This window comes from Chroicocephalus ridibundus, chromosome 1 (assembly GCF_963924245.1).
Source record: "Chroicocephalus ridibundus chromosome 1, bChrRid1.1, whole genome shotgun sequence".
Taxonomy (NCBI): domain Eukaryota; kingdom Metazoa; phylum Chordata; class Aves; order Charadriiformes; family Laridae; genus Chroicocephalus; species Chroicocephalus ridibundus.
This window is the reverse complement of record NC_086284.1, coordinates 118,228,310-118,249,081: the sequence shown is the minus strand read 5'-3', so window position 1 is coordinate 118,249,081 and position 20,772 is coordinate 118,228,310. Positions and strand designations below refer to the sequence as shown.

Genomic DNA, 20,772 nt, shown 5'->3' with positions numbered 1-20,772 from the left:
CCTACATGTGTCGGACAGTTCTAACTCTTGCATTGGGGCATCTGGCATTCTGTCACATAAATGTCGATGCACTATGTAACGATCAAACAAACCCACAGAAGCTGGTAACCTCTGCAACACTTTCAGATGTGCCCTTTGCTCTAGTTGGGAGTATGAGTAGCCACCTCTGTTTATAAGATAGGGACAAGGACCTAGGCAGGAATATCTGATGTTGGGTTCCTAAATCCCTTTCAGATAGGAGAAAAATAGCCTGATTTTCACCAGCGTTCAATGTCTAGTAGCTCCAGATTACTCCAATACCTTTTCAGAAATCAGTAGTGAACTTCAGTGGAAGAAAAAGCTCCCTCAGAATAGAACAGAATAGAACAGTTTTCTCAGGACTACTCTCATACTTATACAGCTTTAAAAAAAAATAAATATATATATAAGGGGAAGTATTGATGAACACTAGTTTCAACCAAGAGCTGACTTTCATAGTGTGCTCCAGGCTGAAATCTCTGAAAAGCAAAAATGCTCACTTGCAAGCTATCTCCACAGCCCAGGTCAGCAGGCAGCAATTAGTTTCTCAGCCACTCACTACTCTTTCCATCTTCCTGATGGATATTTCATCTGAGTTTATGCTCTCCTCCCTCGCCTTCTCTTCACCTCTCTGCCTCTCTTTCCAATAAGGCTATGATCTGTCACAGACTCTCAATGGACAAGACCTATACATCCCATCACAACACTGTCATAGGCAGCTGCATTAGACAGGCCAGGATGAAAAGCGGTTTGGAAGGGAGAGACGCCGTCATGCTTCAGGGCATAGACTTGAACTCTACCCAAGGAAGAGAGATGAAGGAGGGCTTTGGGCCAGGCGGGGAGAAAATTTTACTCGGGGCAGGTTATTCCGTAATTACCCACTTAAACTTTCTTTATACCTTCTGAGATGCATCTGGTTCTGGCCAACATCAGAGACAGAAGGGGTGGATCGCTGGTCTGATCCAGGAGGGGAATGAGTTTCTTCATTCTTTTTGCCAGTGCACTGCGTTTATAACAGTTTCTGAAACCACAATGAAATCCCTTTCCAAGTATGACCCTTGCTCTGCCAGTGATAGCCAAAACTCCTTCCCCTAACCCTGTCCTTCACACTTCCACAAGCAACACAAGAGAGAAGCCAGTACAAAGCCAGGTCAAGATGATAAGAACAAAGCCTTGAAGACTGCTCTTAGATACCAGCTTTACTTCAACAGAGGAGGAAATTTTCAAAGAGGTGAACTCTTTCTGTCTCTCGCTCAGGCAGGAGTCTCCTGGGAGGAGAAGAAAACAGCTTTCATTTTAGCGAGTCATGATATTTATGGCCCTTTTATGGGTTCTGTTTGAAAATATAAAAGTAGATGGACTTAAATCTGTTTCAAAAGAGAGGAGATGGGAAGGGGAGAGACAGAGCATACGAAGGGCAGGTGGGTCTGAATCATCTGCCCATGTTCAAAAGAAAATCAAATACCTTCTTTGTTTTAATATGGACCCCTTCTGCCAGTCATGAGGATAATGTCTGACCTTTTCTTGCATAGACCCTTTTATCCCTAATGACTTACAAATTTTATATGTACACTACCACCAAGAACACTCACCTTGGGATGAAACATGACAACCATTAAATTATGCAGCTGCAGCACCATGCAACAGTTCAGGTGTGATTGCTCCCAGGAAGCAGACTTTCAGATCACGTCTCCTGCAGAACTGAAAGCTTTATACTGTATTCCTGAGGGGCAACTGTCAGCTTCTGCTTGCTCACATGCCAGAGTCTCATGTGGGCTTTTATCCATCCTATTTGTGGTGTCTGTTCAGCAACTGAGGTTGCACCCTTTTGAGGGCCTCCTGCTTTTCATATGTGGAATCTCCTCTGACCCTTTGCCTCTAGGCAATACTTTTGATCCAGTTCACAGACTAAGGAGCACATGCCTTGCAAAATTATTGAGGGAGGGAAGTTTAAGTTGAAGAACTGGCGTTTGCATTTAGTTTTTAATGTAGTTAGGCCTGTGGTCCTTTCATCTGCTCTGGGAATGAACCTTCATGGGTTGTGACAGCTACCAGGAAATCACTATGAGCAAAATGTACAAAGCTCCCCATTAATTGGTAGTTTCATAAAGGCTACTGTGGTTTCATAAAGTTCTCCTCTCAAGCAAGGAGGGAGAGTTCTGCCAAACTAACGGAGGGCTTTTGACTGAATCTGAGTTCAGTACGGAGTCATTGCAAAGATCAAATTGCCGGGATGGTCCATGAAGACGGACCAGTCATGCCATGTTTGATACCAGCTGGTGTGTCCTGCATCTTTCTTTGATATGGTGCCACGCAATAATCAAATGGAGATATCACAAATAGACAAATCTCTAAAATGAGGCATGTTCCTGGCAGGATGTGACCTGATAGGTCACATATAGCTGTCTGGCCAGCTGTAAACAGTTCTTGCCACCATGGTTATTTTCTAGTATCACTCAGAAGTCCAAAGACTCTTAAGGCGTTGAGCTCCAGGTAGATGCTGTTGGTAGCTGGGTGATGCTATAAAAATGATCAGTTCCTTTAAACGTTTCTGTCTTCTATCTAGTATCACCTACGTCTTGGTTCAGTTTTATGCCCGCACACATGCCCTTCTGACTGGAGCCATCCTTCCTTTCATGGTTACTTGTGCAGAGTCCTTGGTAAGCTTGAATCAGGTTTTAAGATTTATTGATCTGGCCTTGTTCATTCTGTGGTGTGTTCTTTGATTTAATTTAATGACCATAAAGCATTCAGGCATGTTGGCATGAAGGGTGCACTAGAAAAAAAATGATTGATTGATTGATTGATTGATTGATTGATTATGTAGAGACATTGTTCTCTCCATAGTTAACAATGAAGCTAGTTTATATGCATGTACCTGCTTGTGTCTTCCAGGGCATACATATCTTAACTAAAACTAATCCAAATTGCCTGCAAGTATGAATCATATGTGGAAGCAGTTACACTCTCGTGTAAGGATTAAATTTGTCTATTTTAAAGATACATGCAAATAAAAATCTTTGAAATGCAGTTCAGAGGGGAAGGTTCAAAGCACAGGCAGGATGTACCTTCTCCTGCTCTGTAAGACTGTTTTCGCATCGCCGCACCTGGGTAGCTTGGCATAGACGTCCCAACATTTACTTTAACCTGTTGGTCCTGGGAAGACCTGAATTCATATCGTTTCCTACTTTTATAAGTCACAAGTAATGTTTTCCCTGTATGTGTGTGTGTGCTTATGTGTGTGCACCCTGTGGAAGGCAAGAGCAGTCACAGGAAAACACCACACTCAGAAGCTACTGTATGGTTGTAACGAGGTGACAGATGGAAGCAACATCCAGTCAGCTCCTGAATACGTTGAAATGTACCAAAGAACAAAAGGCAGGCTAGGAAGGAAAAAAAAAAAGATAGGATTCTTCCATGTCCAAAAAATTTCTGTTCCTAGGGGTAGCCAAAATGACAGGGTGTTAATTTAAGTAGATTAAGCTAGTATTGACAGTATACAACCTAAATACATGTACTTTGAACCTCTCTCCATTTTTTACATGAAGAAGAATAATGTAAAAAATCTTATTGGCATTTAAATTATTACTCCTGGGCAAATCAATTAGCGCCTTGCTGAGATGACTGGGGCAATTCACCTACCATTTAGAGCTATTGTCCCATGTCTCTAGAGAACTGTTTGTTTGTAACACATAGTTCCAATTTTGGAAGTTTTCTTCACAATTAGAACAGCCAGAGACTTAACCCACTTTCATTTTTCTAAGTGACAAGTGAAATGCCATAGAATAGGCAGGTAGCTTTCAAAGAGATTTTGCTGGAGTACAGGAGCATGCGGTGTCTGTTTCCAAGCCCTCGACTATATTAATCACATGCTTTCTGTATCTCTGTTGGATTGTCTATATTTAGGAACGTCATGCATACTGTGTTTTCATGTTATGATGTCTATATTGAATGTATTCCAGCTAAACCCTTTAAGGAAAGGCAGGCGATGCAACATAACCATCCCCAAGTAAAACTTTTTGTCTCATAATTCACCTATGTCTCCACTACAGCTAATGTGTGAGCATTTCTCAAGGAGCTGTAAAAGAAGGAAATGGTGCTAAACTCCTTTTAAAATTATCCAGTCTAAACTAGTGACACATGCAATAAATCAAATTGCCCTGGAAATCCTGGAGGGAGGGAAATGGGCCATGGCCCCACACCTAAGAGCACTGCCACGCAGAATGCAGCTGTTACACTAGGAATAACTTATTTCTGGCACATTTCCGCTTCCTTCCAAACTTGCTTCTGCCACTTTGAATTCCCAGTCTAGCATAGATGTCATTTTATCATCTATGTTCCACTAATGTCCGTCACCCTTTCCATTTCTCACAAATTTATATAACTTCTGTAAATCTCCTTCCATCACACAGATGTTGCCCCTTAACCTTTCCCCAGATTTTTATACATCTAAACAAATTAATATTTAGCATTAGCCTCTTTGGATTATGTAGATATCTTACTGTCTCCATCCAGTGTAGGTCCCCTTCTTAATTTGCCTGTTGTCTCAGATCTCTTTTTGAACACTTCTTATCTCCTAACTTTCCAGCTTTGTCACTTTCTTACTTCTTACTTCACTCAAACCAACATCAAATGGGTTTCTCTCTCATGTATCCCTCCTTAACGTCTTTGCTTCCCACATGCTCTGAGTTTCTACATTGTTCAAAGGACATGCAGGGAACAGTAGAAATGAGAGGCCGGCTGTGAAAAAATGCAGAAGGACTCAATGAGACTGAGAGTCTGAGCACTAAGATGGCAGACGAAATTCAAGGCTAATAAATGTAAAGCATTACACATAAGAAAACTTAACATATGAAATGAAGATCTTGGATCAGACCATTGCCATTCAGCAAAAAGATTTTGTGGATATAAGAAACAGTTCCATGAAAATGTCCCCTTGGTGCTCAGAAATGGCCAAAAAAGCATGCAAGCTGTTAGGAGTTAATGGGGAAGGAAGAAAGAACAGAATAAGGAAGGTCATTATGCCACCACAGGATAAATCTTTGCTGCACCTGCACCCTGAATTCTGTGTGAGGATTTGGTCCCTCATCTCAAACACAACAAAGCAGAACTGGGAAGGGTACGCAGAAGAACAGCCAGGATAATCAGAGACACGGAGCAGCTCCCATATAGGAATGAGTAACTCGGGCTGAAAAATGGAGAGCTAAGGATGGGGCGTAAACGATAGAGGTGGTTAAAATCTTGTGGGGCATGTAGATACTGACTAGAGATTATCTTGGCATCAAATGAGGCTAGTGGGCAGCGGGTTCAGGACAGACAAAAAGGAGATGGCTTAGCATTCAGTGTAGAGTAAGTTGTGGGAGTTCTTGCCACAAGAGATCACGGAGGCTAGCGGGTACGAGGCTATAATGGCTATAACTCAGAAATGACTAGGCACCTCCACAGAAGGAAAATCCATCCAGGGCTATTAAATACAAAAATATCACATCTGGCTTAGGAAGTCCTTGAGTTGCAAATGATTAGAAGCTGGAAGATCATGCTGGGGAAATATCGTTTATATCACTGCTCTTATATTCTTCCCTAGGTATTCACTGTTGTTCTCTGTCAGAGACAGGATATTGAGCCAGACAGACCTTTGGTCTGACCCCATACAGCCTTTCTGATGTTCCTGTGTTTATATTCTTAACTGACTGTATGGATGCTCCTTGCACTTTCACCTTCCACTATAGAATGCCAAAAAAACCTCTCCTGCAGCAACTGAAGCTGAGCAAAAATATCAGTCCCGGCGCATCTTTGCTGAAAAATCCTTCCTAGATAAATATGGATACTTACCTACTCTTTTAATCTAGTGTCAGACCAGTCATTGCTGAAAAACCATTCACTCTGCAGCTCTGGTCACCTGAAACAATCTGTGCAGACCTCTCCCCTTTCACCGATTCCCTATCTCCTTCTAAATTCTCATCTTAAAACCTGACTTTCTAGCCTGCCTTCAACCTCTCCGTTTCTGTCTCTCTTGGTTATTGGTCTTATGACTGAATGCTTTAATATTTTCACCATGCAAGGTCTTTATGTCACTGTTTCATGTAATTTATACCTGTGAGCTGGAGCCTTTCCCATCTCGCTTTCAAGCACTGGCCGTACACTGAATGAAGTCCAAAATGATCCCCACCCCCTTATTGCTTTGGGGGTTTGGCTTTATTAACAAGGATATAAGCAATAAGAAAATAAAGTTCAGCTATTTCTAAGGCTACTCCCTCATGACTGCTCAGCCAGCATCTTAGATGGCCTCTCCCCAGCAAACCATTTTTATCTCCCTTTTACACAAGTGAACTAATAAGCCACCTACCTCAGTGAGTCAGCAGAACCCACTTAACCCTTTCCCAGAAGGGTCAAAACTCACTATCAGGATGCTTTGGCTCAGGCTTGTTATAGAACCATATTCTTGCCCCTCGGTCTTGAATAATTTATTTGTGCAGCAGACCTAGATTACTGTTTAAATCAAAATGCTACCCAAACAAAGGCTGTGCCGTACAGTGGAAAATGAAACCAATTACTACATCATATAATGCTCATCTTTCACAGTGTAAGATGCCCCCTACAGTACTGCAGAGGACAGACATTTCTATTGAGAACAGCAGCCAGCCATAGGAAGCCGGAGCGAGATTTTTCAGAGGGAACCAGCCTTTGATAAAAAAGTAAATTCAGTGCCAGAAGGTATTGCACACTTCCACTTTGATCTATCGAAACTTAAGACCTTCTCTAGACTGAAATTAAAGCAAGCTCCAAATATGTATATGCAGAGTTGTTTTCCACACAGCCACTTTACCAGGGATGAAGAGGAAAATGCCTATCCTAACACATGCTGCAGAAATTCAGTATAAAATCTCAGAATGTGGATCAAAGCCTGGAATTCCACTACTTTAAAAAAATACAACTCACAGCAGTATGCAGAAACAAGGGATGCAGTGTATTAGATATTATATTTTAGTAGAAGTGCATTACATGCATTATAAGCCTTACAGCAGTTCTGGATGCCTGAAACATTAAGAAGACCATGTTCGTTATGTACTTCAGAAATGTAATCTGAGTTTACTCAAAAAAACCCCCACACAAGTAAAATATGTTCTTTCTCTTATTTTTCTACCCCTGTTATTGTTCAATCACCTGATTTTGAGACTCCATTCACCTAACAATAAGTAGCTATAATTTGCCCTAGTCCTGGCTGTCAGAAAGAGTCATCTTTATCTTCAGAGAAGCAGGGATAATGTCTAATCAGTGAGTTATAGTTGAGAGAATTGATTCTAAGTTTAGGAAAATTGGCTGCTGCATTTTGTTATCAGTAACCATTATTTAGATAGCATTGCTGATGTGCGTGGCGTCATACAGACAAGGACAAAGACCAGGCCCTTGCCCTGTGGAGCTTAGTGTCTATATTATACAATTAAAACAGGGAGAGGTACTAGCATAATAGTAATAGCGAGCTTTAAGCATCGCAGTGGGAGGGAGAAGAGATGACAAGAAAAAGAAAGATAAAACTTCCTGTGAGAGAGCAATACTGCATCATCCCCCCATTGTTGTTTTATACTCAGCTCTGCCAGAGGTTTTTGTTGTTTCAAAATACAGTCTGTACGGAAGAGGGAACAGATAATTCCAGAACAGAAATCAGGAGAAACTGGCCTAGGTGTTTATAAGGGAGAGGCGGAGGATGTTGACTGGTGACAAAGAGTCGGGTGCTTTGATGCGTCAAAGACACAGTGTCATACGAGCCACACAAGTGATGCTGTGGCAGGCCTGGCAGGTCATGTCACACAAGCCCACAAGGCTCTGCAGGGCATGGAAAGACCTGAGGCTCTTTACTTGGTGTACTCAGTTAACAGGGAGACTGTGCTCCTTCCACGCACTCTGAGAAGTGGGCTCTGTAGCTCCTCATACAAACAACACCCCACCTGTAACACGCCAACTAAACCTACCGTCTCCTAAAAATGAGCTTCCAAGTACCACATTCAACAGACACACAACTTGTCCTTAGATGCATGGTGCCTTATACCAACGCTTTAGTTATACATCACTTTATTATGAGGTCAGTTTGTGTATCACTCTTCTTTTAAGGCAATCACGTTGAAAATTAATACATGACAATCCGACTACAGACATAAAAGCACAGACTGAGCTGAGCTGCATACATAAAACAAACTTAAGTCAGTACTTCAGAAACCCAGCCTAACCTAACACTAATCCTAACCCTAACTCCATCTCTTTAACTACATCAGAACATCATTTTTAGATGGCTGTTAATATTACTGCATTTTTCCTTTATTGACCCACAGTCATTAGCAGGAACCAACCATACTGGAGCAGAGATGACTCCATCTAATAGAAAACAATGGTACCACAGGAGTACATTCATTACTGCATTGAACTTCTAAAAAGAAGGAGGCATCTTCTTTTTTCTAGTATTTCACTTTGCTTCTGCTACTTAGTGAAGTAAAACAGTACATGTATTCCCCTGAACTGTCGTATTTCTGTAGACATTCATAAGACTGTTGCAGCAAATGGAACCTACCTGGCAATAGCTTCTCAGTGGTATAAAGTAAAAATTGATTAAGAGAGGAACATTCTTCAGGTTCCTAGAAAAGGCTGTTGGCTTCTTCCATTTATGATCAAAAAGATCCTAGAAAAAATATGTCCAGTCTTTAACGAGACTAGGAAATTGAAATAACCAAAATGGGATGTGATTGGTCTTTTGAATTGAGGTGCCACCATTACTTGCTTTTGCTGCTGAAACATCGTCTGGCTCCTAATGGCTTCTAACATTGTGTTCCTACCTACATTGATCATTTAATACTAGCATCTTCTTTCTGACAAACCACAAACACTTCCAAAACTTGACCTCTTCCCTTTATCGCTTTTGATTAAGAAGAGAACTATCTGCAGGAAATGCCCTACAAACCACAAAGGATTATCAGAAATATAATGATGAATGATTCGGGGACTCCGTGGCTCTGATTGTGTTCCTATAATCTGATCTTGGTCACTCTTCCCTTCGCCGCCGGAGCTTTGCTGTAGTTTCTTCTAGTCGGCTTCTCCAAGCAGCAATAATGGCATCATCATCCATCTCTTCTTCCTCTTCTTTACGTGTGCTTCGCCTGAACTGAGAGATCTGTCTAGATGCAAATCTTTCTTCACTTTGTTGCACTTTTGCCTCCTTCTTTCCATCCTCTTCAGACTTCGAAAAGCTCTGGGTGAACTTTCTCTTAGCTCCAAATTCTGACATGTCTGACTTGGCCTCCTCTTCACACGCCTCCACATGATGAGATCTAACTCTACTCTGTGTAGATGGTTCAGGGGATTCAGAGTCAAAGGATGGTTCAGGTGTTCGGCTGAAAACATGCAGGTCTGGGCTCTTTTCGCTGGAACTTCTTGTCTCGCTGACCCTTGACCTTGTGAACTTATACATCTTTTTGTCCTCTTTTGCAGAAGCAGAGGAAAATCTTGACATGGTTCTCAGTGAATCTCCTTTTGACTCATAGGAAGAACAGCTGTCTAGCTCTTCTCTTTGGGATCTGGAGAATCTGTAGCTGGATGTTTCAGAATCCATCTCTCTAACTTTGGATGATCTGCTATATTTCTCTCTAGCCTTCTCACTTTGATCATAATATGACGGTGGTTCTCTCTCTGCTTTCAGGCCACTGAGCCACTTGGTAATATCAGTTTCTGTCTCTGACTTTGGTACACCTGTGTTTGCAGGTTGACTGGACAGATCAAAGACTGTATCAGTTCTGTCAAGATGTGCTTGCAAGGTGCGCCTGTGACTGTTTGTTGTACTCTCTCTGTCATCTTCTATTTCATTTTCCTCTCCTTTGGTCACCTTTTTTTTAAATAAAGTGCTGCGTTTATTGTCTCTGATCACTTTTTCAACTTGATAATCTGTCATTTTCTCTCTCATTTCCATTTGCATCTCCTTCTCCTTCCTACTGAGTTTCTTCAGGTCAATATCATCAGCAAAGAGGCTGTACAGTGGCTTGCTTGTGTGTGTTGTCTTCATGTTTGAACTAGTCCCTTCTGATCTCGCGCTCACTGAGGTATTGCAAGACAGGACAGACTGAGACTCAGCCCTGTGCATGTCCTGTTGGCGAACCTGAGAGGTAGCAAGAGTTGAACCACTCTGGCCACTGAGAAGAGAAACCTTATCATCATCTACATGCCTGCCAAGGTCTCCTGACGTTACGCTGGAGGCCATTGCAGACGATGGACGGGACAGCATCATGATCTCATTTTGCTTTTGAGCAATGGTTTCACTGACCACGTTAGCAATCCAGTTCTGAATGCTTGCCATGGATATTGTGTCACCTGGGCCAACTGGGAGACTGGGAAGGGGTATCTGAGGCTGCATTGCCCCTGTGCTGCTCCTGGCCTGTGATAAAGATGAATGGTTTGTCTGCATGCTCAGTGCAGAAGCTGCGTCCTCAGCACCACTTGCAGAAGGTGCAGAGGGCCAGAAAGCTGACAGTGGGATACTCCCACTCATCATACTGTCTGTCTCCCAGCTGCACATGGACTGGCTTTCTTCTAAAATTTTCTTTGAACGTTCAAGGAGCTCTACACGCCTCTGCTTCTTTTTAGCTGAAGCAGAATCCTCACTTTTGGCAAACTCCACAAATTCCTCCTTGCTTTCACTGCCCACCTTCTTCTGCCGCTTCATTTTCCAAGCCTGGTAAGCAGACAGGTTAATATCTGACAAACTTTTCCCTTCTGTCCCCTCCTCACCTGCCTGGCTGCCATCTTCTGCTGGAGATGGTGCAGAAGATGATGATGGTTCTAAATCCTTCTTGTGAAAGCCAAACTGGATCCTCTTGACCTTCCACCTTTCTAGAGGAGTCAGCTTGTCTTTGTTCTTTTGGCAGAAATTGTAAAAGGAGCTACTGTCTGAAAACACGCTCTCCTCATCCACATCCCTCTCCTCTCTTCCTGTTTCTGGGGATCGTCTCTCCCCACAATTTTTATTCTTAGAATGATACCTCTGAGCAGCTTCCTTCTCAATCTCTAGAAGCCTCTGGTTCCACATGTCCCAAGTACTCTCTGAAGACGTAGAGCCTGTGCGGCTCCTCCTCATCCTGCTGAAGCTACTGGCTTCCAGCTGTTGTTTTAGGGTTCGGATCTCAAAGCTGCTCACACTCTCAACATCACTGAATTCACCTGATGGGTAAGGTCTTCCTCCCATGCTGGAATTGCCATCCTCCTCCCTGGGTGGACCCTCCATTTGGTATTTCTCATTTCTGCACTGCCAGTCATGGATCCTCTGTTCTACATCCTCCTCAGATTGTTCCCCTTCCTGATACAGAAGCTTTGGAGATGTTCTTCCATGGTTGACTCCTGGTTCTTTTGCAGGCAGGCCTTGTTTCTTCCTCCATTCCTTATACAACTGTTCCTCTTCCTCCTCACTGATGAGGGTGGAGTGTTTGGAAACCCAGCTATTTTTTTCCACTGATGACGAGCTCATAAGACTACCCAGCAGGCTGCTGGTCTCCTCTTCTACTGTGATGGAGTGGGCTTTGGCTCCCATGATGCTTTCTGAGTCCCCAACTCCAGACAGCTGGGAAGAAGTCCCTGCACGGACAACAGGACTTTGACTAGGAGTGACTTCTTCGTCTCCGGTGTGCTCCAACTCTCGTTCCTCCAACAACTGCTCATTGAGCTCCCTTAGCTGTTTCAGAAAGCCATCGTTGGGGTAAATGGCACGCTTCTTTCTCAGAGTCATCAGCGCCTCCAGAACAGTCATATGGTGGTAGATCATCAGGTAAGCAGCCACCAGGACAGCTGAGCGACTGATTCCCATTTCACTGCTGACAAGAATTTTGCCTACAGATATTGAATATAAAAGTAATCAGCTATTTGCAATACCATAGAGAGGTTGCTCTGATATGGAGCGCAAAAGCATTCTCCGAATAGTGTTAAAAATTAGACAGATTATATGTTTCAGTGACTGAAAACAATAATAAATATCTGTTAGCTTTATCTTAATAAAAATCTAGATACATATGAATAAAAAGCACATTAGTTTAAAAAGCTGTGGGCAGGCACATTTTAAAGCAATCTAAATAATATTTATATTTTCACCTATACAGTTCACTTCCCCAAATAATCAAAAAGCTTATAACAGGCGTTAGAAAGACAAGTGATACAGTATTCTTGACTTTGCTGTCTGACTTAGGGTAAGACATTTAAGCTTTCCATGCTTCAGTTTCCCCATATGTAAAAAGGGAGATATTAGCATTAGCCTCCAGGAAGGTACTGGGAGGATAAGCAAATAACTTACTTTTTTATAAGCCACACTATAGGGCTTAAATACAATTTTATAGTAATTTAATTATATTTTTGCCAGAATCCAAATCTGCTGTTTTGCAAGGTACGCTCAGTTACACGTAGACTGGCTGGAGGACAGAGTCATAGTATATCTCAACAGCAGAACCAAGCAACTAGCAGAAGAGAGCTGATTTTGACTCTGACAAACTGATACAGCTGCTTCAAACTACTGGGACCCACCATTCTGTGAACAGTGACTGCAAGAGCTAGAATCGCAGCTGAGGATCTGCTTTATTTCATGGCATTTACACAGAAATCACATCTTGCAGAAAACTAAGCTTTAGCACAGAAGAATTTTTTGAGAGTTACTTTTATGTCAAATTACAGTTAAATAAAAGCTTTTAAATATGAAAAGCGCACAAATGAGGCTTTGCTAGCTTGCAAATAACTGAAATTACTGTTTCTAAATGTGTGATAAAATCCAGTTTAACCAGACTGTTTGCACTGAAACTTGATGAAGCCAGATTAAACACCATCTTTCTAATTGCTGATGTGTTACTGCAAGTATTTACCCAATATACCTATTCCTACAATCCTGAAATGTCTTTTACACCTTTCTTAGTATCAAAAGTCTCGGTTGCTTTACAAGTGTTTTAACAGCCAGTAAAGCCTATCTAACAGCTCACCAAAAGGGGGAGATCTCATTCCTCTGCTTGCTTTCAAGGTTCCTCTGTCTCTGTGCATCCTTTCCTGTGCGGGCTCTGGTACTCACCGGGCCCTTTAACGAGCCAGTTCAGCTCACTAACCCGATGGAAAACCATCTCTTCCCCGCTGGGCTGTCATTTTTGCTGGGTTAGTGAGTTGAAGGATTGATGAATGCGAGCCGTGTATTGCGAGCACATTGAATGTACTATGCCAGGGGTAGCAATGGGAGTTATGAGGAAGAACACAGATGGGCAGTGTCCCTCCTTGTGGTGGTGTTGGTCAGCTGTTGGCTCAACTTTTCTTGTGTACTAACAAAACTTCTCACTTTTCTTACTGTCACTTCTACTAGGAGGTAACCTGTTGCCTCTCTACAAAAATCGTATGCATTGAATACATATATGAAGAATATCAGTGATATCACTGATTGTGATGTTCGTTTTCATATTCAATTCCATAAAGATATTTTTCAAACTGTCCACTGAAGCTGCAACAAATTGACCAGTGTGCACTGGAGGTCCACAGAATAACAGTTGCCATGGAATTGGAGTCCAGCAAATTATACAGTAGCCTGGGTGTACACATCCAGGGTTTCAATCCAGCTGTTTGGACTGTTCTAGTAAATCAGCCTGTTCTTTTGTAGTAAGCATCCTGGCAAAACTGAAACTCAAAGTGTACAGGAATATATCAATATATATGGTATTATATAATATCAATATAAAAAAATACATATTTATTGGAGGAGAGCTTCACCTCTTTGCAATAGTAGGGTACTTTCAAAGCAGCTGAGGGAGGTGGCTCGCAGACAGTTTGAGTCCAAAGACATGGGGCTTGCAGCGGGGGCTGCTGGGCTGCCTTCTCTCACTAGCTAGCCCCCTCCTGTTTTGAATGAGGCACGGGCAAGAGTGGGCAAGTGCCCACTGTAACTGTATGCAGAGAACCTAGTATCTGCCTTCTACCCAGTTACAAATAACGGCATCAGCTGTTTATCAGAGTAATGCTTCCACCCATTAATTCCCAAGCGTTCTGGAACCACTTTAATCTTGTCTTCTTACCCCTGTAAGTCAGTAGTGCTTCGTCAAGGAACTCTGCAGCTGGGCGGAAGTGTTTGGAGATATCCATATCTGGAAAATCATCCACTTCAATGCCCAGGTATTGGATATTCAGACCATTGTAGAAACCTGGTCCTGTGTATACACCTGTACCATGAGCTGCATTCAAGACATGCGTGATCCCCAGTCTCTTCAAACGACTTTTGTTCACTGCGACACTTCTTCAGAAAAGAAAAAAAAAAAGTTAGATATCATTGCTCCTATACTGGGTAGGAAAGGAGTTGTCTGCTACAAGGTCTACCGAGCTCCTAGTCTGTGTTACTCATCAAACACACGGCTCCGCTCAGACCTTAATGTCCTTTGAGAGTTCTACAGGTATTTCTTTCCAATACTCACTGGGAAAAGAAAATGAGAAACCTGCAGTCACCAGTAGAGCTGCATGCTCGTTTCCACTCCAGCTTGATTTTAAACTCATCCTGCCATCCTAGGTTCAGGCTGTTTACTTATTTCTCAATTTTTATCACTCCGTAATTGATGCTTTACACTATATCCCCTTGTTATTCTGCCTGGTTACTTGTACAGGTGTCTCCAACAGCCAAGCCGTGGTACAGAAGACCAAACCATTTCCACTCGATATTTGCCACAGCATTTCTTTTTTAACTCTCCTTTACATAACAAAGACTTTAGTCCCAATTTCAGGGCCAAATTTCAATCAGAACAGTGTAATTTGGGCTCATTTGCCTTTTCCTCTCCTAAATTGTTGAAGCATCAAAATAGCATAGGAAAGCTGCTGATTCTATTCCAGAAGTATTTACTTTTCAGTGCACGGAGATCTTTGTGAGCATATTCTGAAAAACACTTTGGGGCTCTCTAGGGAAGAAAAGTATTAGATGCACGTAACACACGTTATGCCTTCAATGGTTCCATCTGACCCTTCACTGGGAATCTTGTGCAACTTGATGACAAAAGCTGACACTCACTTTTCTGCTATGAAGACATTAGGCCAGACTTCATCCACAGCATCCCTGGGGGTCTCCAGCCTGTCCTTCACAAGTGCCCTCTGCAAGTCCATCACACATGGTGTGTTAAACAAGCTGGTGTCATCAATCTTTTCCTTAACTCGGTTGTACAGGTCTTCCACCATCAGCTGCTGCGCGGACTCTAACATCCTGGGACACACTGAATCTACCTTGGTGTCCTTTGTCTTCAGTTCTGGAATAAACTGACATTGTAACTAAAAGCATGTAAAAACAATGCAAATATATGACCTGTCATTCTTTGTTCCTGGCACAAGCCTTGTGGCTTGCTTTTTTTCCCAGTAACATCACACTGTCCTGTCTGCAATGTGTGCGTGTACATGCTTACCTAATAGGCCCAAGATAGTTAGTAATGGGAGGAGCATATTGCACTGTCCTCTCGGTCCAGAGACCCACACTGGCCAAAGGCTTGGGAGTTAAGGGCACGCTCATTCTAGCCCCAGAAGAATGCAGTCACTCTCTCCAGCTTCCTGAGGAGGGGACGTGGAGAGGGAGGCACTGATCTCTTCTCCCTGATATCCAGTGACAGGACACATGGGAATGGTTCAACGCTGCGCCAGGGGAGGTTTAGACTGGACATAGGAAGCATTTCTTTACCAAGAGGGTGGTCCAACACTGGCACAGGCTTCCTAGAGAGGTGGTCGATGCCCCATCCCTGTCAGTGTTTAGGAGGCATTTGGACGACGCCCTTAAGAACATGCTTTAGCTTTAGGTCAGCCCTAAGTGGTCAGGCAGTTGGACTAGATGATCATTGCAGGTCCCTTCCAACTGAAATATTCTAGTCTAGTCTAGTCTATTCAGTTTCTTGCAGCAAGCAACCAGCAATCAAACTGTGTCTGTCACGGCGGTATACATGTTCTGCCACAGAATCAGTGCACCACTTCAAAGGAAGTCACCAAACGTTCTTGTAAATTCTTATTTCTGTGGCTTTCACCTCTACCGCAGGTGGGGTTTTCTCATAAAGGCTTTTTTGTCATTTTAGGATCTCTGGATGAGAAAGGCAAAAAAAGTGCAACTCAAGTCTCTATTATTTACATAGTTCTTTTACCCTTCCTCCTCTTACCTTCATTGATTATTTGTTTGGCAGCCACAGCAGATGACAGATGGATTGGCTCCATGAAGATGCTCTCTGTATCAGTGTCCGATATCACTGAATACCTGCCAACCAACCACACTGCCTATTAGGCAAATGCCCTCCACCGGGATCCCATCGCCAGGACTTTAGCCCTTTTTACCCATTCCAGAAGAGCGCAGCAGGGAACTGGAGAAGCAGGGATCCTTTGATGGTAGGAAGGAAGCCCCAGCTCTCTTCCCACCCCTCACATCCACCCTGCTCTCCAGCATGGCACTACAGGCTTCAAATATGCCTTGGTACCCAGTGTTTGCAGGATGTAGACAGGTCCCATGGAGAGGAGCTGCAGTGGGCTGGGAGTGCAAGAGAACGGACTGGTGGAGGAGTTTTTGGGTAGAGAAGATCAGTATCTCATTTGAGACTGGGAGCGGGATGGATCACAAGGCATAGTCTCACAAGTAGCTCTCACTTAGACAGACAGACATAAGCATTGTCCTAACTAGAATTTATCGAGCAATTCAAAAGAGATTATGCCAGAAAACTGATGGGTTTTATTTTTCTGTTAACTGATTGCCCACAAGCATCCTTTGAGTTATCACAAGCCGCAGTGCAAGCATTAAGATGGAAGCCTGTGAATCTCTCCCTCAGTACATTGGTCACCTCACAGCATGAATCTGTGGTCAGTCTCTCCACTCACACAGTGCTGTCTAACTGCAGGTCAGAAACAACTATGAAACCCACAAACACCTTTGAAGGGAGTTCTCTGACACACAGCATGATTTATGTAAGTTTTTGTTAAGGAAAAAAAGGGCCACAATCTTAAAAACAAATGTATTTCCACCTGGGTCCACCTGTACAGTCTAAGCAAATCTTCTCTTCTTACTTAGACCATCTTAACAAAATATTTTATAGAGCTTTTTCCCTGATGCACACCCTCTACATTTCCTTCCAAATAGATGGTACAGATCATTAGAACAGGTTTGCTGCCACCTCAGAAGCTATCTGGCAATGCAGGCTTGCACTACTTGCATCACGCTGTTTGTTTTTGTTTAAGTAAAGTAGGAGAGGGATAGTGATTAATGTGCAGTCAGGGTGCAGCAAAGTGTCTGGAGAGCTAAACTGCTTTCATTCTCCAGAATCAAAATGGAGGACACAGCCATTGGAAACCACTTAATGGGCTCATCTAGGTCATTTAGTTGGGTTCCAGCACTTGTCAGCTGTGACTGAAAGTAATCCTTTTCTGTCTCTTCAAAAAAGTTTATGAGATGAGCAAGGGGAGTCTCAGTCTCATTTACAGGAGCTGACACAAATTTGCAGTTATGCCCTGCCTTTGATTCCTTTTGCTGTAAAGGTTGCCTCCAAGCTCAATAAAAAGATAACAGTTGGCAATAATCTGCCACCACAGCCTCAACACATTTTACCTGTTGCTGCTCCAAGCATCCATGAAACACACAGGTGCAGAACTGCCCAAGCTTGAATGCTTCAAGGGCCTCGTTCTGTTTGGGAAGGACCTTGCCATTTTCATCAATGCTTTCCGCATTACGGCAAGAAAAAAAAAATTAAGGGAAGGGAAGGGAAGGGAAGGGAAGGGAAGGGAAGGGAAGGGAAGGGAAGGGAAGGGAAGGGAAGGGAAGGGAAGGGAAGGGAAGGGAAGGGAAGGGAAGGGAAGGGAAGGGAAGGGAAGGGAAATAAACTGGAGAGGTACTTCTGTTCATTTTGCGTGACTGATGAGCTGTAGGAGAGTGATTTACCAAGTTCAATACATAATTTTACTTTATGTGAGCCCAGCGAACTTCCTAAACAATTTTTTAATGCATGCAGTTAAATGAAATAAGCACTCTGTCTTCATCTTTCTGCAGTGCCCCGCAGTTAATGGGAAAGATTTCATAACTTCCTACTTGTTGAGGGCCACTGCGGTACATTCTTTTCAAACTCGATCCCTACTCCCTGCCTTCAGCTAAAGCATTTTAAAGTGTACAGAAAGCCCTGCAGAGCACTTTGCTTTAGGAAAAAAAGTACAAAAGGCTGTATTTTACCTTGTATTAGGAGAAAACACATCTAATCGTGCTTGTTTTGCTTGAGGTAACTCAATTCCTGCTTGTGCTGTGACAGCCTCCTGTTCAGTGCCTGAAACCTGTAGCTAAAGATGGCTCTGAACCAAACCCAAATCCGAAGACCCTCAGTCTTTCTGGGGCTGGGAAAGGCTAATATCAACTTAAAAAATTCCACAGGTCTTTATAATGGACAGAAAGATGGGGCTGAATTTGGAGAGTTGAAATCTGAATCAGAAGTTTCATCACAGGGGTGGACGTGAGATGATGAGACAGGGAAGAGCAACCATACCACCCCATAGTAACGCCTTCTGCAATTTATCCCCCCCCACACCCTGTGTGCGCATACACACTTAGCGGGATGGATTAATTAGCACAGGAGTCCTGTCTCTGCGGTCCCTCTCCCTGCTGTCACTCCAACCCCCACCTCATGGCGGAGAGGGAAGCCCTGGGCTCCACACTTGATCCAAGTGCCTGTGTGGAGAGTAGGCGGTGGAAGAGGAGGGAAGGCAAACTGATCCACCACGTGCTACCACGAGCCACCACACCACCACACCATGGCAGCACCGGCAGCAAGCATACTCACCGGCTGGGTGAGGGGCTGCGGAGATAGTGAGCCTGCACGGCCTTCACGTCTGGTCCCTCGTCCTCCTCATCGGGCACTGCCTGCTCGCTGTCCGAATCTCTGCCGCTGGCCATGGCAGCTGTGAGAGGATCCGCTACAAGGGGAGCACGGCAGGAGGGAGGGCCGTTAGAGAGGTCAGGGCAGGAGGCCATCCCCCTGGCCGTGGAGGTGGTGGTGGCAGGGGGGGGATACAGCAGAAGGGGTTCCCCCATTTTGCTCCCACAACCCTGCCAGCAGCCCTTGCCGCAAGCCGGCCGCAATGGCTTCTCTGCCAGGGTGCCTGCTGTTCCCCAGGCCTCGTGCAGCTCCCTGGCTGCTGCCCAGCGAGTGCTGATGCCCTTCTTGCCTGTGAGTAAGCGTGCAGGAAGGCCAGGAAGGAAGGGGTGGCGGGGGCAGAAACTCTATCCCCTCCCTGGCCGGCTCAGCCCCTGCGTGGAGGCTGGAAGGAGCTGTACACAGCCAGAGCCGGACTGGAAGGAGCGTCGGGGGCAAGAAACATGAGACCTCGCCTCCCCAAAATGAAACGCTCCAAAAGCTCAAGGCCGAAGGTGCTTTAAGCCTCGGGACTTTGTCCTTGTAATCCTTTGTGGGGAGCCTGCCCTGGGCGCGGGAGAGCGAGGGGGCCACAGCTCGGTTGGGAGCATGGAAACACAGCAGCCGACGCTTCCCCAGGTCCAACCAGAGCCACTCCTGCCTCTCCGTCCCACGACAGCTGGTGGCGGCTCTGAAAGGCCCCAGCAGCCGGACTCAGGCAGAACTCAGCTGGCCTCAGGCATCAGCGTGCCACCAGCGGGGCTGAGGAGTGGCTGCCGCTGCCGAGAGAGCGAGCAGGGAGGCAGGAGAGTGAGGAAAGGACACTTACCCCTGTGCCTGGACGACTCCGATGAGGTCCCTGACAGAGGAACGGTGAAGGAATCCAGTGAAGAGGGCAGGAAACCTGGCAGGGAACGGTGCTGCGGGGAAAGAAATCAGCTGCCCCCTCTCGCTTGCTCTGTGGCTTCTTCATCAAGGGGCAGGACAACTGTCGGCACCAAACCTTTATCAGCTTTCTAAATATAGCGTTGTCCTGACACTGGCTGCTGGATTGCATGGGGAAAGAATTCAGTGCCTCATAGATGGCAGCTGCTCAAGCACTTAACTCCTTCCCCGCTGTAGGCTGGACCCTCCGACATTTCCCAGTTGCAGAAGGAGCCCAGAGAAGAGCACAGAGCCAGTGGGGCTGGATCTCCGCCTGCAAGGAGCCTCCAGGCAAGTGGGATCCCACCAGGCGTAACTTGCAATGGTGGTATGACCTCTTATGTCCTTGGGAAACACAGTGCAAGATGAGCCACTCCAAGCTTACCAGAAGCAAGCTACCTGTCAACTACTTGGACTTCCGTAAGGTTTTTAATATGGTCCCCTACAACATTCTTACCTCTAAATTGGAGAGAGATGGATTTAATGGATGGACAAGGAAGTGGCTAGATGGCTGCATCCTGCTACAGTCAACAGCTCAGTGTCCAAATGGAGATCAGCAACAAGTGGTGTCCCTGAGGGTTCCATACTGGGACCAGTACTGTTCAATACATTTATTACTCACATAGACAGTGGGATTGAGTGCAGCCTTAGAAATTTTGCAGATGACACCAAGCTAAGTGGTGCAGTTGATTCAGTAGATGGAAGGGATGCCATCCAGAGGGACCCTGACAGTTTTGAGGAGTGGGCCCATGTGAACTTCATAAAGCTCAACAAGGTCAAGTGCACAGTCCTGCACCTGGATCAGGGCAATCCCCAAGATCAGTACAGGCTGGGGGGTGAATGGATTCACAGCAGCCCTGCGGAGAAGGACTTGGGAGTACTGGTGGATGAAAAACTGGATGTGAGCCAGCAATGTGCACTTGCAGCCCAGAAAGCCAGCCCTATCCTGGGCGGC

The 20,772-nt window shown here is 44.5% G+C and overlaps 2 protein-coding genes across 2 annotated transcripts in view; one reads left to right on the top strand and one right to left on the bottom strand.

Moving 5' to 3' along the window:
* GPA33 (glycoprotein A33) overlaps nucleotides 1-20,772 on the top strand; it is a 54,850-nt gene that overhangs the window by 17,262 nt on the left and 16,816 nt on the right. The gene's annotated exons all lie outside the window — the stretch shown is intronic.
* Nucleotides 8,056-19,864, bottom strand: STYXL2 (serine/threonine/tyrosine interacting like 2). Its single transcript, XM_063348477.1, has 6 exons — nucleotides 19,723-19,864; nucleotides 18,822-18,954; nucleotides 16,176-16,270; nucleotides 15,056-15,287; nucleotides 14,079-14,296; nucleotides 8,056-11,877 (listed from the first exon to the last, which is right to left on the bottom strand). The coding sequence occupies exons 2-6, from the start codon at nucleotides 18,932-18,934 to the stop codon at nucleotides 9,050-9,052; spliced, it is 3,486 nt and encodes a 1,161-aa protein (XP_063204547.1). The 5' UTR covers nucleotides 18,935-18,954; nucleotides 19,723-19,864; the 3' UTR covers nucleotides 8,056-9,049.

Excerpts from the sequence above, each read along its gene's own strand:
- STYXL2 (XM_063348477.1), bottom strand. The coding sequence starts at position 18,934 with ATGGCCAGCGGCAGAGATTCGGACAGCGAGCAGGCAGTGCCCGATGAG. Across the intron at positions 16,271-18,821 it reads CGCAGCCCCTCACCCAGCCG|GTATTCAGTGATATCGGACA; the intron begins GTGAGTATGCTT and ends GTTGGTTGGCAG. Across the intron at positions 15,288-16,175 it reads CAAACAAATAATCAATGAAG|AACTGAAGACAAAGGACACC; the intron begins GTAAGAGGAGGA and ends AGTTTATTCCAG.